This window comes from Engraulis encrasicolus, chromosome 20 (assembly GCF_034702125.1).
Source record: "Engraulis encrasicolus isolate BLACKSEA-1 chromosome 20, IST_EnEncr_1.0, whole genome shotgun sequence".
NCBI classification, from domain to species: domain Eukaryota; kingdom Metazoa; phylum Chordata; class Actinopteri; order Clupeiformes; family Engraulidae; genus Engraulis; species Engraulis encrasicolus.
The window spans coordinates 9,787,083-9,799,342 of record NC_085876.1 but is presented as its reverse complement, the minus strand read 5'-3'; the positions used below and the strand labels follow the sequence as shown (position 1 = coordinate 9,799,342).

The window sequence follows — 12,260 nt, the reverse complement described above, 5'->3', positions numbered from 1 at the left end:
TATAACACACGAAAATGAGGCTCTTCATTCTCACAAATAGAATTTGGCCTATTAACTGAGGGGTGCTGATTTGACCACTGTGTCTGAGAAAAAATGTAGCCTAAATCAAACTCTGACTACATCTTTGTGTTATCTCTTGCATACTGTAGGCTACTGTTATCACCTCGTCCACTGCACTGTAACCAATTAACAAACAATTTAGTAAACTGATCACACCTTGCTTTCATGTTAAATTGACCACACTTCAACTCAGTGGACAATACTGTATTCCTGGGAAACACGGCTACCCTTGAGACCACGCGGAAAACTCCATCATATGACCGCCTTTATAAGAAACCACGGGCGCATTGGCTCCGCTTGGAGCGCTGATTTAACGTCAAGCTACCGAGGTGGAGGCAACACAGGCGACATCAATGATTGACCTAACGTGAATACCGCTTTTCCTTTGCCTTTTTTCAAATGTCAACCGGTCTCCCGGTTTACGGATAAGGACGACAGAATGGCCAAGCGACCTGGAGCTGAGGAGGGGGTGTTAATTACACAAACAACGCTTCTTCAGGAGTTCAGCAATGAAGCAAACACTGGCGATATGGATTGCTTCGACGGCGGTGGAGGGGAATTGTCTCTGGAAGAAATTCTAACACTGTATGGCCAACCTATTAACGAGGAACAAGCATGGGCTGTTTGTTATCAGTGCTGCAGGTCACTGGCGCAAAAACACCGGCGAAGAAATTCAAACTCGGCCGACGCACAAACTGGAGACTATGGTCGTAGGATTGATGGCCCTGGGGATGTTCGGATCATAAAAGATGGCACCATAAAAATAGAGTATCAAAACAATCAAGGTAAGAAAGACACGTGGCATGCGTGATACATTTGAGTTAGGCTATGTACGTTTTCAAAAATGCTTTGAAAGAAGATTGTCATGATGAATGTGTTGATGTGGGCTACCACATCGCGAAAGTACCTAGCCGATATTCTCAGCGTCAAACATTTTGCTTGCGCCTCGTTACGCAGCAATTGAAGAGCGAGTAGCTTAGACGAGGTTGCACTTAAGGGAAAACATTGTGTAGGCTTACTGTTTATTTACCTGATAATATGGATGTTGGTTTTGGTTCTCTCAAAAAAATGCCAATCTCTGCCTCATCTCACGCTACAACCTCAGTCCATGCGCGTTGAAACCTCCATCTCAAAGGCGACCGTTTTGGTATCCCAATGGAAAATGCCAGCAACCACCGAGGCATAAACCACCACTAACACATTTTAGCCTCAAATAGTCTAGATGTTATTCTTGGGAATTGAGATTTTCTCATCCAACCTACGTTGCTCTTGACGTGGCGCCTTGTTCAGTTTGTTGATATCGCTACAACGGAGAACATTACGCGTTGGCCTGACTCTGCATCAGTGGGCTAGCTCGGTTTTCCAATAAAATTTTGCGATGGTGGGGGATGTCGGCACATTTGGGCGATGTTATGGGAATTCTACAAGCGGCTCAAAAATACAACTGACAGTGTTATGAAGGCTACTTTGGCCGTTGGCAAATGTAAACAATAGTGCCATGTGATCAGTGCCACTGCTCGCTGACACCTTGCCTTGGGGGCGAACAAAAGGAATTGGTCGCAATGTCTGCTTGCCTTCATGTTGTTCATTTCTAAGCTGCACCATAGCCGAGGCTACATAACAAACCTCTGCAACCATCGCCATAAACGCAACATTATCTGCCTGCGTATTTAGACATTCAACATATTACATCCTATGTTTATACCTTATTATGTATGGCCTATACAGCATAGGCTACCTCACTAACTACTGCATCGACCATCATTTTACATCACCCCAGTTCCATGGCAACGCGCTGTGGGCTAGCCAGGGATGTTTTCCTCTTTTGCTCTCTATCGTGAGCAGCACGTGAGTTCTCTGTTTGTCTCCTGACTCTCTGCTCGCTCAACACAAACAGCCCTAGTGTGCTGGAGCATGTCTGTGTCCATTGGGCAGACCTAAATCATGCGGACTGCCTGCTTGCTTCTCTCCACATCTGGCACCAGGAGCCCTTGGATGGATCAATTTCTATCCCATTCCCTCGTTTCCCACAGGACTTGAGTGAACCCCCCATCCCTCCTTGTATCATTACTGTCAGTGTGAAGCTGTGCGCTTCAGATGTAAAGTCCAAGGCCATTATCCACAGTTGCTTTATTTATTTGTGTCTTGTGTTGTATTTTTTTAAATGTTTTCTTGTGAAAGCCTTAACATTTAAAGCAAGGAAGAAGGATTGCATTTTACACACTGGTCAGCTCACTGCCGTAGGTATGCTGATCCATCTATGTAGACTCATTATCACAAGTTTGGACACACAGACTGTGCTTTTAGAGGTGGATGGCTAAACATCATGTGAGGACTGGAGAGTTGTTGAATCGAAAAAAATGTTCAATGCTTTTTGAGGAAGGGATCATCTGTAGAGTGAACCAGTGGTTCCCGCCTAGGCTTGACTTTGGAAAGTAATTTTCTCTCAATTATTCACACGTCTGCCTATTCCCCACCTGGGAAAAGCAGTGGTGAAAAGGCTGTTTGACACAGACATGTGCACAAACACAGATGCACACACACATACACACACAGGCATGGCTTGGTAAGGTGAGGTGTGTAAAAAAGCCTTTCTGTGACAAGAACACATGCACACACGCATGTAGATGCACGCACGCGCACGCACGCACGCGCACACACACACACTGACTGCTGTGGACGGGCCGCCTTGTCAGTCCCCTGACTGACCAATCAGTGCTCTCTATATGACTCCCACTCCTGGCTCTCAGACCCAGATGCTAGCTGTGAATCAGCCCCACGGGGAGAGATCTATTACTCAAAGAGAATAATGGACCACCCTCATCTTTTATTCAGCGCAGGAGGAGGTGACTGACAGACATGCAGGCAGACATACAGACTAGAGCATGACACGGGAGTGGATTTTCACTCCCGTCCCATCCCGGTCCCAGAAAAAAAAATCCCATCCCGTCCCATCCCGGACTGGAGTAAAAGAAACAAATCCCATCCCGTCCACTCCTGAAAAGAATGTTTCCCAATCCTGCCCACTCCCACTCAAAATCAATCCCACTCCCTTTTCATCAAAAGGCAAAGGCTTTTTTTAATGAAAAAATAAGTGCGCATTCCCGTTCTCGTTCATTTTTATTCCCGCTACTGCCCGCTCCCATTCATCTTTATTCCCGCTCCTGCCCGCTCCCATCCCGCGGGAATCCCGCAGGACCCGCGGGACCCACGGGAATTCCTAAAAAAATTCATCCTCTAATACAGACATGCACATAAACAGGCTTGCAGATAGACAGACATACAGACATGCACATAAACAGGCTTGCAGATAGACAGATACACATGCTTGTGGATAGACAGGCTCGTGGACAGGTGGATACACAGACCGGCTTGTGGACAGGTGGATAGTGGATACACAGACTAGTTTGCGGACAGAAAGGCTTGTGGACAGGTGGATAAACAGACAGGCTTGCAGCCCTATATAAGCAAACAGGCCTGCAGACAGACATAAACAGACAGCTTTGTAGACGGACAGCCTTGCAGACAGACAGATTAATAAACAAACTGTCTTGCAGACAGACAGATAGGCGGCCAAGTCAGGCTTACAGACAGACAAGCAGGCAGACCCAGACAAGCGGAGGCAGACAAGCAGACAGACATGGAGAGAGGCTTGTAAACAGACATACAGATGGGCATATATACAGAAAAACATAGTCGTATACAGACAGTCAGACGCACGCACACACAGAAAGACAGACAGATCTGTGTTTTTCAGACTACAGGTCATGGCATCATGTGGCAAAAGCATTGCCTTGGTGATGCACAGTGTTTCAGAGAAATAGACAAGAGACTGAGACAGAAGCACGTTGATCTTAATGTTTTCAGAACAATTTTCTCTCTGTTCTGTGTCCTGAAGAGATGCTGCTTAAGTGTTTTCATCAGGCGGCAAGATGTTCTTCTCAGACAATTTTCACGACCCCACTATGACTTAACCACCAGCAGAAACAAACTTCTTAACCACCAGCAGAAACAAAAGCCGATTTGTCACTAAAATACTCAAGCCGTAAAGATTTTCTCCAGAAGTTCTAGAGGCGTTCCTGTCTCTAATGCTGGCATTCAAAGTATGAATGTGTTTTTTTGTAATGCCTGTAATTATTATGCTAGGTGTGTTCTAACTTGTGTTGTCTCTGAATGTTGTGATTGGCATCAATATGGACGAGAGTTGGGCTGGTCCTATGTAGATAATTAGTTCTACAAAGTTGTTATGCAACAGTTTCTTTTCTCGTGTTTTTTTTAACCCAAGACATTTAAACTGGGGTGTGACTTGACATTGAGAGGAAGAGTCAGCCAGCAAGTTTACCCGGTGTCAGAGGGCGAGGTGTTGGGCCTGCTGTGGCTCGGGCGGTAGGGCACTGAACCTTTTTGTGATTGCTGTCAATTAGATATGCAAGCAGAGATGAGCATGCTGTACAGGTGACACAGACAGACACAGACAGACACAGACAGACACAGACAGACACAGACAGACACAGACAGACACAGACAGACACAGACAGACAGACACAGACAGACAGACACAGACAGACACAGACAGACAGACAGACACAGACAGACAGACAGACAGACACAGACAGACAGACACAGACAGACAGACAGACACAGACAGACACTTCTTGCTTGTATGTGTGTGACAGTGGCAGTCTAAGTGGAGCAGGGCACACCCTGTACTCTCCTCTCCTCTCCTCTCCTGTCCTGTCTTGCTCCACTGCCACTGGCCACTAAATCAAATGTTCCTCTCCTCCTCTTCACTAATGCTGCAATCTCTCATTTTCTCTCTTTCCCTCTCTCTTTCTCTCTCTTTCCCTCGCTCTCTGCCTCTCTCTCTGTCTCTCTCTCTGTTTCTGTGTTGGGTGTGTGTGTGTGTGTGTGTGTGGCGCTAGTGGCTGAGTGCTCCTGTGGCAGTGAAAGGCTGACTTGTGAGATGTAGGTTAATCTGCCCTGGATGGCCCCGTGCAGTGCTCTTAGCCTACCCATCTCTCGCTCTCTCTCTCTCTCTCTTGCTCTCGCTCTCTCTCTCGCTCCCTCTCTCTCTCACCCCCTGTCTCTATATTCAGTTCAAATCTATTCAAGGGTAGATTTATTGGCTTAACTCATTGCGTGTTGCCAAAGCTGATATACAAGATAATTATTATGACAACTATACAAAATATAGTCAGATAATTTGATCAATACATAAAAATGTAGGCGTCTGTCTGTCTGTCTGTCTGTCTGTCTGTCTGTCTGTCTGTCTGTCTGTCTGTCTCTCTCTCTCTCTCTCTCTCTCTCTCTCTCTCTCTCTCTCTCTCTCTCTCTCTCTCTCTCTCTCTTCCCTCCTGCTGGCTGCCTGTGAGGAATTAAGGCTGGTCATGAGAGTGGGATCTGTCTTGCTCCCTTGCTGTCTTAAGAAAACTACTGCATTCTGCCTACATTCCTAGCCGTGCGGGCAGTACTGTGTGTGTGTGTGTCTGTCTCTGTGTGTGTGTGTGTGTGTCTGTGTGTGTTGTTTTTAGGTGGGAGAAAACAAACTTTCCATGTTTTTAAAAGGATGCATTGAGAGAGGCAGGGGTGGGGAACTGGAGCTGCGTGGAGTGAAAGTGGAGAGCTAATGCAGTAGTACTATGGTCCTTTTGCTGCTGGCTTTTGGCATTCAGCAAGAGTGATATCACCGCTTGGCCCCAGTACCTGGAGGGTAGCGTTCAGTCATCTGATTTCATACATTTTGAGTCATCTGATTTCATACATTTTGAGCCAGCTGATTTCTTAAAATTTGAGTCAGCTGATTTTATCAATGACGACAAAATCTGTATCCTCTCAATTTGTCCTGTCCAGTAAATGCAAGGAAAGCCCAAGAGATATATATTTTTTTAAATGTTTGGGGGAATGTTTACACTTTGAAGCCTGGTTGACCGCCTTTTGCCAAAATGGATATATGCATGATGTGTAAATGTGTGTTTTCTATTGGGCTGATTATACATAGCTTCATATGCTTGTCAACCCATTAAACACATAAGCACACATGCACACAGACACACACGTGCACACACGCACATACACATGCACATGCACACATGGGGGGGGGTGGGGGGGGGGGGGTGACTTTTTGCCTAAATTTGATCGGACAGTGAAGACATTGACAGGAAGCGAGTGGGAAGCGAGAGACTGGGAAGGGTCGGCAAAGGACCTGGGCCGGAATCGAACCTGGGTCAGCCGTGCAGCAGACGAGTGGCCTAAAACCCTGAATTTTTTTGTAATCTAGCAATACACATGGAGTCGTAATCCATCCTGTTTATGCATTATATCCATCTGTGAAATAAATTCCTACCAATGATTTTCCACGTTTCACGTATTAAACTGTTTAAATTATTAACCACATCAGGAGGCGTGCTGCCCTTAATTACCGGTCCAACAACATATTTTTGAATATATATTTTTTCTGCAAGGTAGGTTGGCTTGGTTGTAAGCAGGGCTGTAAATTAACGTTTTTCATCGCCAGCCAAAATGGTTAGTAGATTTTAATCTTACTAGCCAAATACACACTCAATAATAGGACAAAGTTGTGAGTAAATTAGTCTGTTCTACCAGCCAAACTGAAATTTCACCAGCTTTTGGCAGGTTGGCTGATGTTAATTTAGAGCCCTGGTTGTAAGCGTCCTCTCAGACCCTTAACTTTCTGGGTTAAGTTAAGTCCTACAGACTGCAAGGGAGGCTTCGGTAGTAACTTAAGTGTTGTCTTGGACCCTTATGTTTCTATGTTAAGAGCTTCAGTCTATTGGGTAATTAATTCCCTGTCGTGGCTGCAGATCCTTAAGAGAATGGACTTAACCTTGGACTTAACCTGCAGACAGCTAGCCTACAGAGGTCATGGGTCATAAGAGTAAGCCGTCTGCAGAGTCGGGGACTTTTACTGCGCCACGTTGTAGATTTACTCAACTGCAAGTACTACTAGGCCATAGTATCATCTGCTTTTTGGTAGCCCGTGTCACATGATATTAAGTCTAGCTGCCCGTTGTAGACTTGGGCTCCTTTCCATTATCCTAACTCCCGCCCTCCCTTGTGCTTGTGGCCTTGTGACGGCGTCGCAAGAGGTCATTGACAATAGATGTTTGATTCAATATCCCGCAAGAGTGCAATTCAAAGGTATTTTTTTCATTTGCAATCGTGATGTTGAATGGGGAAAAGTTGTTGTGGCTAGGCTGACAGCGGAGAATCTATTGTTTTCTCCACTGAGGTGGGGCATAGGCGAAGTGTGAGACCACAAGCACAGGTTGAGAGCGGGAGTTGGTATAAAGGACTGTACCCTTAATGGACTGTGAGTAAGCTTACTAGTCCAGAGTCACAGACTGCAGCTCAGCTTGCATTCTATACATAACATGGGACGTTTTGATCCATCAATGTCATCTCGTGAGACATGGTGTCTAATTTCAGGTTATAGACTTGGGGTACTGCGACTGATATTATCATTCCAGCCAGGTCTGCATTTTGATGCCACATGTCATTCCACAAGACAGCAGGTGATGCTGCTTGTTGTTAATATTACTTGACTGCAAGTACTAGTTCAGTCAGAGTCCATAGTCTGCATTTTGATGCCAAATTTCAAGTGGCGATGCATCAGCTCTGTTAAGGTCACATGTCAAGGAGTTTACAAAGCTACACACACAGCAAATCTTTATCACTAAACCGCATAATGTAGACACGCTCCACTGCAAAGGCTCTTATGGTTGAAATGCTCCAATACGATGCATGTTAATATTTAATGTCATGAAAGGTTGTGCCAGGTTATGCTGTGGGGTTTTTTTCCACGATGAAAAGAAAACAAGGGCTAAAGCTAAACACGGTTAATTTCTCTTCATGAATGTATTCATGCTACGTTTGTTGTTCTCATACGCCCCTCTTTCACCAACGTAAGCAGAACTCGTTTTCATGAATAAAACATCAGATGTGGTTAAGGACCAGCCATGCGCTTTTGAAGAAGTGAAGCGTCAGCGTTCAATGAGGAGTGAAATACTTCATGGTAGTTGCATGATGGAGGTGTAATTGTGCTTAAAAGGTAGATCAATGTTAATGGTAGATGGAAAAGGTAGAGGTGTTTGAAATGTTTATTAATTGTTCCTTTTCCTCTCTGTTTCCTCTTCTCCCTTGACAGATAAATACAGATCAGCAGGCACATCAATAGAGGTGAGTACTCTTCTAAAACATTTTTAATATAATAATAATGATGATATTTTATCTGTAAAGCACATATTCGTTCATAATATGTAGGTCAAAGTGCTCTAACAGAGGGGAAAAAACAGTAGAATTAAAAAACAGCAACAAGCAGAGTGAATAAAAAACAGATTAAAAGAAGTAGAACAAAAAGTAGTAGAATAAAAAGCAGTAGAATAAAAAGCAGTAGAATAGAAAGCAGTAGAATTAAAAACGATAGGATTAAAAACTCAAGTGAAGTAACTTACTTCTAGTTCTAAAAACACATCACATGGCCTCAAGGCCCAGTTGTTTCTATACCTTTTATCAAACCACACAGGAGGCTGTTTTACTGTATTTGATCTTTGCTGTGTATAACAACAAAGCAATAATGCATGCAGGAACATACAGCCGCATGCTTGAATGACCTACCCCCTATTGCTTTTACTGTATTGAAGTAAACATGATTCACATAATCTCAGGGCCCCTGGGATTGATTGTGTATTGAATCAAAACCATACAGGAGATACTACTGCATTTCACCACTACTGTTTTATTCCCTTTTATTTGGTAAAACGAGAAAGCGGCAAAAGTCACATGTTTAGATATAATCCTCCCCTTCACACACACACACACGCACACTCACACACCAGCAAAATATGCTCTTACTTTTGTGAAGTCAACACGTATTGCATGATCACATGGCTCTGAGTTGTTTCTACTTCATCCATTTTGATCAAACCATACAAGGGGTACTCTGCTGTATTTGATCACCATGTCTTTTTGATCACGCCGTACAAGGCTTTACAGGATATGATCCTGTCATATCAGGATGCTCTGCCCCTGTATTTGATCACTGTTGTTCAGATCAAGCCACAGAGGGCTACTAAGTCTTCTAAGTAGTATACTGTTTTTGATCCAGCCATACTTTGAGGCTGCGCTTTAATCTATTGGATTACAACATTTGATCAAGCTCAGCCTATTGCTGAGGTGGTGATGCCGCACACATCTGTGAGAACACTATTACCAAAAGCATTCGCTAACCTGCAGGATACCAAAACAAACGGCAATGCTCCGCCGGCAACCCTGGTTCGATTCCGGATCAGGTTTTTTGCAGATCCTCCCCCATCTCTCTCTCACACACGCTTCCCATCACCATGTTGGACTGCCCTGTCTAATAAAGGCTATAAAGGCCTAAAAAATATATTTAGGATACCAAAACATTTTAGACAATTCCATGCTCCCAACCTTGTGGGAACAGTTTGGAGCAGGCCCCTTCCTCTTCCAACATGACTGTGCACCAGTGCACAAAGCAAGGTCCATAAAGACATGGATGACAGAGTATGGTATGGATGAACTTGACTGGCCTGCACAGAGTCCTAACCTGAACCCAATAGAACACCTTTGGGATGAATTAGAGCGGAGACTGAGAGCCAGGCCTTTTCGTCCAACATCAGTGTGTGACCTCACTAAAGTGCATTTAGAAGAATGGTCAAAATCCCTATAAACACACTCCTCAACCTTGTGGACAGCCTTCCCAAATGAGTTGCAGCTGTAATAGCTGCAAATGGTGGACCAATATCTTATTGAACCCTATGGAATTAGAAATGGGATGGCAGTTGGCAAATGTCAGTCTAGACGGGTTGGCCGATGCGCTTGGTAATGTACCGTAGTGTCATTGGCATGGGGTTGTGTACATTGCAGTCCGCTGTAAATAGCTAGTGTGGTGGCTACTGGGTGATTACAGCATGCTGAATTATAGTGTCACCATGACTGTCACAGATAAAGAGGGGGGCCGGTGGGGTGTGTGTGTGTGTGTGTGTGTGTGTGTGTGTGTGTGTGTGTGTGTGTGTGTGTGTGTGTGTGTGTGTGTGTGTGTGTGTGTGTGTGTGTGTGTGTGTGTGTGTGTGTGTGTGCGTGTGTGCGTGTGTGTGTGTGTGAATGTGTGCTCGTGTGTGAGGCGCGTTTGCATTTGTGCGTGGTGCGTCTGTGTGCGTGATGATCTTGTGGCGCTCACCTGTCTGATCTCATTAGCCCATTGCCTTTTCAGCCAAACCTGTGACGAAGGGAGCTCCAAAGACCACTGAGACACAGGAGCACACACACACTCCTCTCTACCTCTTGCTGTCCTCGTGGCTTAGTGGCTCTGTGACACTTTGACCGGTGTTGCCTCAGTCAAGTTGCTGCCAGCAACAATGTAAGGAGGACTACAGACACACATGCACACTTGCACCCAAGCAAAGTTATTAGGGCAGTCGTGGGTAAGTGGTTAGGGTGTTAGACTTGTAGTCCCAGGGCCGGTTTTTAGCATAGGCCGGCTAGGCGGTCGCCTAGAGCGCCATGTGAAGAAGGGGCGCCGAAATGGCGCTCTCCTATGCATAATTTTGCGATATGAAGTTTTTTTATGAAGTCGCAATCAACAAAGAGTGGCGAAAGCGCTCCTCACGGCAAAGCGCCCCTCAGCCAATAGTAATATCTCTTCCAACTGTCTCTGGGAAGTCTGTGAACCAATAAACAGACAGTTCTGAGAAAGGTATGCTTCCTACTTGTGCCACAGAGTGAGCTTGACGCAGCCATGATGCAGTTAATTCTTGTTTATGCCCTGTTTTGAAGCACGGTCTGCGCGATGTCATTCCACGCTGAAACTGCCTTCAATACAAAGAGTAAACTAGACGTGTCGGTTGTTTTTTAGCATCACAGACTCGACGAGAATGAAAATGAAACATTAAATCTTTATATCACGTGCATGTTTGATCGCACTGGCAGCCACAGTAGTAGTTTCTTGGAACAAAGAAGTGGCTCATTTGTCGAGGACGAAGCGGAATGTTTCCTCGAACCTCGGAACCACTGTTCAACTGTCCAAATAACTTCAGCGTCGTAACTTGCAAGCGCATGTGTTGTCTTTGGTTCGTGTAAATAAATCAAACGACAAAGCACGGGCAACTTATTTAATGAAGAGCTCACAGTCCGTAGACCGACGAAGGTTAGAACAAGGAAGTAGCGCTTGTTCTCGACTCGAGGACAGAGCAGGCTGGTCGAGAGGACCAATCAGAGACCTATTTTCGCCCTTTCACGCCGTCGCTCCCTGCGTCGAGACACAATTTTGGGGAGGTGCCCCAGAGTACCTGCGTGATGGGGGGGGCTTCACTACGTTAACTGCGCGGCTCACTGCATCATGATGCAGTGACGCTGATCTCGAGGCATAAACCACCCTTCACTCGACTCGAGAGACAGAGGGGGCAAGCGCAAACAGTAGTGCTGCTCTGCTGGATGGAGATTATTATGTTCTCATTAAACCACTCATTGCATGATGCAGGAGTTTCAGAGGGTGTTTTGGAACTATGTGATTTAATCAGCAACCGTTTGTGATTATGGAAAGCCTAATAGTTATGAGGTTACTATTTGGAATTAGAGAGAAAAAGAGCTTTGTTTTTGATCAGAGAAATCGCTAGTTAGCATGCTAACATTAGCCAAGTATGCCAAGCAATGAAATCCAGTAAAGTAGCTGTTAGTAGCCTACTCACTAACACCCACCTGATATCATAATACTTGCTTAGGTTGACAAGCAATGTAAAGTAAGACTACAATTTTAGCTGCCATATCTCCTTCCATCCACATGAATTACCTGCTTGTTGTAAGCTTAAAAAACATTAATTTCCAGACCAGAATGACATAGCCTACATTAATCATGTAACAGAACCATGCACAGCAGACAAGTGAGGCTATTTACTATATTTTGTATATTATGAAATTCAATAGCGTGACAGCTCTTCTCCCTTTCTCTCACCCTGTCCCTCCAAACACATAGATAGCCCCCTTCTCATTCTCCTACTCACAAATGCACCACTATTTCCAGTCCAGAAATGAAATTGGTTTGGAAGACAGCACAAATGTGTAGCTTATTAAAATTGTTATGCTGCCATGCTTTGTGATGCTGTAGATAGTGTAGATCAATGCAGACCTCCTTGGTAGGCTTATTGTCTACACATGCATTTTAC

At 44.8% G+C, this 12,260-nt stretch overlaps 1 protein-coding gene across 3 annotated transcripts in view; it reads left to right on the top strand.

Moving 5' to 3' along the window:
- Positions 1-371: 371 nt before the first annotated feature.
- spire1a (spire-type actin nucleation factor 1a) overlaps positions 372-12,260 on the top strand; it is an 82,058-nt gene continuing 70,169 nt past the window's right edge. For all 3 annotated transcript variants that reach the window (XM_063185373.1, XM_063185372.1, XM_063185371.1), the window contains exons 1-2: positions 372-845; positions 8,225-8,256. In XM_063185373.1, coding sequence (XP_063041443.1) covers positions 500-845; positions 8,225-8,256 — 378 coding nt within the window. In that variant the 5' untranslated portion in view covers positions 372-499. The remainder of the gene's footprint in view (positions 846-8,224; positions 8,257-12,260) is intronic.